A 5,017-nucleotide genomic window follows, 5' to 3' on the forward strand; every position below is an offset into this window, starting at 1 on the left:
TCCATGCCACCTGGTGGGCCACCTGAGCTGGGTGGGTAAGCACTGGGATGGCTTTCTTCCTGGGGACGGAGCTGGGCCACCCTCCGGTGTGTCTCTGAAGCACCTGGAGCTCCGTGCAGCTCCTCTCCACCTCTGCAGAAGCCTTGCACGTGGTGTGGCAGCGGATCCTCTGGGGGACAGATGGCTATGGACAAGGGACAGGGCGGGCACCGTATGCTGAAAATGTCGAGGGACTTCTCCTGGTATGGAAGCCTAATGGAAAGTGGGAGACTTACAGGCACCTGGATGCCAACACTGCCCCTTCAGCAACAGCTGTCCCAAATGTTTCAGAATTGATTGCCGCTCTACAGGAACATGCTCACCCCTTTCTGGCTGCTGTTGATGTCGAAGACAGGTTTTTTACGGTCCCCTTGAGGAAGGCGGAGGACAGTCAGTTTGCACTTACTTGGAGGGACTGCAATGCACATTCAGCTGATTACCCCAGGGGTACAAACACTCGGCCACTCTGGAGCTCAGAGCATAGGCACGGAGGATGGAGAAGGTTACATTGGACCACAGTGTCTGGGTTTGTCTGTATGCTGATGACATCCTCATATGGGGGAATGATGTCTTTGTGGGAATACCCAAGACTACACAGTGTGGCGCCTGAGGAGCCCCGATCCAGCTGGGACACTCTTGGTCTCCTCTAGCCAGGTGCCTGGTTACAGACACACCAGCACTCTCCCACCAGGGCTTCAGAGACCCTCAAGCCCTTCATCACAGGCCACCTCACACACACACCAGCTCAGCCAGCTCACACTTGGCAAGCGAGAAATCACCGTGCCTTGCACGCCCACGCTCTCTGCACTTGCTGCCATCACTGACATGGAGATCCACTGCTCCATTCTCTGACCCCAGTAGCTGCACAGAGACCAAACGTGCACAGACCAGACAGCACTCAGCCAGGTTAGGGTTAAGGGATAAGGTTTAATCAGATTTCTACATCTACAGGATTGGGTGTTTCATCTCTGGGAGCTATTCTACAACTACAGGACAAGGGGAAATAGATTTAAGTTGAAAGAGGGTAGATTTAGGTTGGATGTTAGGGGGAAGTTCTTTACTAGGAGCGTTGTGAGGCCCTGGAACAGAAGGCCCAGGGAGGGTGTGGATGCCCCGTCCTTGGAGGTGTTCAAGGCCAGGTTGGATGGGGCCCTGGGCAACCTGATGTAGTAATTGTGGAAGGTTGGTGGCCCTGCCAGGCAGGGGGTTGGAACTTCATGATCCTTGAGGTCCCTTCCAACCCAGGTCATTCTTTGATTCTGTGATTTAGTCTGTTGTCTCTGGGAGCTGCCTGGTGTTTGCAGCCTCGTGCCTTTCCTCTTCCTGTCCCCTGATGCAGCTGCAGGTACAAACTCTGCGCAGAGCCCGAAGCGCCATCCTGATGATAGCTGGCATCCGGCGGCGAGCCGCTGCGTGTGGTGCGGCAGCGGTACCTGTGGGGGACAGAGAGTTGTAGGCAAGAGGCAGAGGCACGACCCTGCCTGCCACCCACCACCATGGAATTTTCCTGGGAGGACTGCACTGCATGTGGCAGGGCACGGAACGTTGCCGGCCTCCGTGCCACTTGGTGGGCATGGCTTTCTGCCCGGGGACGTACCTGGGCCATCCTCCGGTGCATCTCTGAAGCACACGGAGCTCTGTGCACGTTCTCCGGCCTCTGCAGAAACCTGTGTGGAGAGAAGAAAACCACAACCCTGTCTGTCACTGCCTGGTGATGCTGTGGGTGCCAGGCGACCAAGGAAGGGATTGCCTTTCCAGGCCCCTTTGCTTGAAGGCAAGGAAGGGCTAACAGAAGGGTTCTCCACCCTAATGCGTGGAGCTGGCTGGAAAGGAGACAGAACCAGGCATCTCGCCACAGCGCAAGCTCCAGGCACCTCTCCTGCCTCTGCCACAATTTCGTGCCTGGTACCAACCAGACACGCCTTACTCACCTCGTCCTGAGGGCCCACATCTGCTCCCACACATGCTGACACCTGCACCTCAGGCCTGGGATCTGCAGCCACAGATGTTGCTGAAGATGTGGTCTCCACCTCACCAGATGAATTATCAGATGTGCCGGGTGTGACACTGACTGCCTCTGCTGCAGCATCTTCCTCACAGTCACACTCCAGGTCTTCATCCACAGCCTCTGGTGTTGAAGGGCAAAGACAGGAGAGCACGCCCTCATCTGTCTCAGCAGCATCTCTGGCGTGTGACGACTCAGCAGTGCTGGCAGAAGTGCTGCTGTCCTCACTGGGCTCTTCCCACAACACTGGCAGTCTACCAGCCCACACTCGGGAATCACCAGAGTCAGCATAAGAGCCATGAGCCCGTGATGTTGTGGGCCGCATGGCCGGCATGCCCTGAGCAGCGCCAGCAGTGTTGAAAGCATCACCTCTTGCCTGCACTCTTTGCTGCCTGGTGCTCATCACACTCCTTGGCATGGAAATATTCCAGCGTGACAACATCCGCTCATCAAGAATTCTTCGGGGTCCTCCGATCATACGAGGGCACCCACAGGCCCTCCTGTTGAACTCAATGGGATCCTGGAATCTCCCCGCTTCTCCCAGAGCTTCAGGCATGGCCACAGCTGGTTCTTCTCTTTCTCCTCCCTCAGACACAGACAAGAGGAGTGCTGCTGCATTGGTTTCCATCACAGAGCATGCAGCCTCAGAAGAATAGGAGCATTCTGAATCTCCTGTATCTACATGTGATGCAGGCAGAGGCTCCAGAAGAGATGCTGAACACACGGGGTGTGCCTCATCAGATGGGCCAAGAGATGCAACCTGCAGGGTGCCAGATGACTCTCCTGCCGTTTCTCTCCCAGCGCTCTCTTCCAGTTCTTGCTGCAAATCCTGGACTAACACATCCCTGGCTGGGGAATCATCAGAGGCAGAGGAGCACTCAGTGTTGGAAGAAGTTGAGTTCTCCCCATCTTCAGGTCCAGTTATGGGCAAGGGCTCGAGGAGTCCTTCAGGCTCAAGGTCTGCAAGAGATGCGCTGCACAGGTTGCCAGATGACTGTCCCGTGGATTCCTTCTCAGCAGCCTCTTCCAGCTCCTGCAGCTCAACCTGCACTCCAGCATCACTGGTTCGGGAACCACCAGAGGCAGGAATCTGTCCCTCAGCCCTGGTTGTCACAGAGCCTATGCCCAGTCTTCCCTGAGCAGTGCTGGCAGCGCTGGCACCGTCTGCTGCCGCTTGGGGCATGAGAAGCCTGGGCACACTCACAGGGTTTGCCCAGCTGGTATTGCGACTGGATACGTGTGGTGTTTGCCGAGGTCTTCGGGGAAGTCTTGGGAGTCTGACGCTTCTAATGCCGATGGTGCATTCTCTGCCTCGCGCAGCAGGTGCGCAGGCTGCTGCACCAGAACGCCGGGGTGCAGCTGCCGGCATCCCTGGCCGCCTTAAGTGAGGCAGCAAGGATGGCTGAGGCTGTCTCCGTTGCCCGCCGGCACTGCTGCGGGTCACCGACAGCGTGAACTGCCACCCGCCCGCCTGCAAGAGAAGCCGAGGAGAAACACCAGGTGAGCGCGGTCCGTCCCGCTCCCGCCCCACGGAGCACCGAGGGCAGCGCTCATGTGGGCGGTCCCCGCGCCACGCGGGAAGACGTTCGGCCTCGCCTCCCTCGGGCTCCCTACCTGTGCGCGGCGGCTCCCGGAGGCCCGCGAGCTCTCCGGGCCGGGCAGCGGCGGCAGATGGACGCCGTGGAGGGACGAGCCCGGGCTCCGGCTGCCCGGCGGCACCGCTCGCGGCGCCGTGCGGCCCACCTGTGGGGAGAAGGAGGCGTGAGATGGAGGTGGCCAGGTCGCCACCGGCGGCCCGGCCGAGCCCGGCCCCGCTGCTCTCCGCCTGCCTCACCTGGCGGCGTTCCTGCACGCGTGGCAGCCCTGCGTTGGGCTGGGAGTCGTCCTTCTCGCGCTTCTCGCTCATCTCCGCGTCCTCGCACAGAGGCACAGGGAAGCACCCAGGAGCTGCTGCCTCCTCACGGAGCCGCTGTCCTGAGAGTGAGCGGCACTCCCTCCAGGGGACGCTGACCCCTCAAGGCAGCCCCGCGTCACAACGGCCTTCGGGTTCGATGCCGGCCCGCGTCACAAAGCCCTGGCGGTTACGACAGCCCACTGTGACAGCCCTCCGCACGTGCCTGGCAGCCGGCTGCCTGTGACTCAGCGTGGTCCTGATGACGGGCCACGAGCGGTGAGTGGCAGCATGTCGGGGACAGATGGCTATAGGCAAGGGACAGGGCAAGCACTGGGCAATGCCTTGCATGCTCCCCGCCACCACAGCTAGTTGAACTCAGTTGTTCCTTTCTGTGATGTCTCTCCACCCAGTTGTGGACATATCTGGGCCATCTCCTGACGTTCTGTGCTCCTCCTGTGGACTCTGCAGAAACCTGTGAGGCAAGAGCAAATCCACAGCTCTGTAGGTTCCTGGCCAGCAACACTCCACAAGTTCCATGTTATCTTCTGGCTTGTCAGACATGCCCTTCACATGAAGGCAAGCCAAGTGTTATGGAGAGGATGTCCACCTTTGTGCATGGAACTGGATGGAAAGTAGATATGACCAGGCATCTCCTCACAGTGCACACTCCAGCGTAGCTCCTGGAGTCTGTGCCTTCATTTCACACCTGGTACTGACCACATGGATATTTCTCACCTCGTGCTGATGGCCTTTTACGCTCTTTTGCGTGCAGATGAATGTTCCTCCGGTCTGAGATGTGCAACCAGAGGGGAAGCTGAAGGCACGGTCTTTGCCTCAGCAGATGAAGCATCTGATATGCTTGGTGGGACACTGACTGCTTCAGCAGCATCTTGAGATTGTCTTTCTTCCTCTACAGCCTGCAAGTATAGAGTTTATTAGAGTAAAAACTACAGGGTAAGGGCAGCTGTCAGTGCAGTGTCTCTGGCATCCAGTTGGCTGTGATCTGTGCCAGCAGCATTGGCATCTTGGTCTGTCATCTGTGGTCTGTCCCTGCGCATCGTGCACTCTTAATATACCGA

At 58.4% G+C, this 5,017-nt stretch overlaps 1 protein-coding gene across 1 annotated transcript; it reads right to left on the minus strand.

Moving 5' to 3' along the window:
* Positions 1 to 680: 680 nt before the first annotated feature.
* Positions 681 to 4,357, minus strand: LOC146758931 (uncharacterized). The gene is made up of 3 exons (XM_085511979.1): positions 1,971 to 4,357; positions 1,637 to 1,706; positions 681 to 1,472 (listed from the first exon to the last, which is right to left on the minus strand). Exons 1-3 carry the CDS (start codon positions 3,948 to 3,950, stop codon positions 1,306 to 1,308), a joined length of 2,217 nt encoding a protein of 738 aa, XP_085368105.1. The 5' UTR covers positions 3,951 to 4,357; the 3' UTR covers positions 681 to 1,305.
* Positions 4,358 to 5,017: the final 660 nt, after the last annotated feature.

Source organism: Coturnix japonica, chromosome 11 (assembly GCF_054131305.1).
Source record: "Coturnix japonica strain WE chromosome 11, WE-NBRP24, whole genome shotgun sequence".
Lineage (NCBI taxonomy): Eukaryota > Metazoa > Chordata > Aves > Galliformes > Phasianidae > Coturnix > Coturnix japonica.

Bases quoted from the DNA above. Each gene is read 5' to 3' on its own strand.
- LOC146758931 (XM_085511979.1), bottom strand. From the start codon at position 3,950: ATGAGCGAGAAGCGCGAGAAGGACGACTCCCAGCCCAACGCAGGGCTG. The intron at 1,707-1,970 runs GTGAGTAAGGCG...CTCTCCACACAG, and splicing joins ATGTGGGCCCTCAGGACGAG to GTTTCTGCAGAGGCCGGAGA. The intron at 1,473-1,636 runs GTACGTCCCCGG...TGTCCCCCACAG, and splicing joins TGCACCGGAGGATGGCCCAG to GTACCGCTGCCGCACCACAC.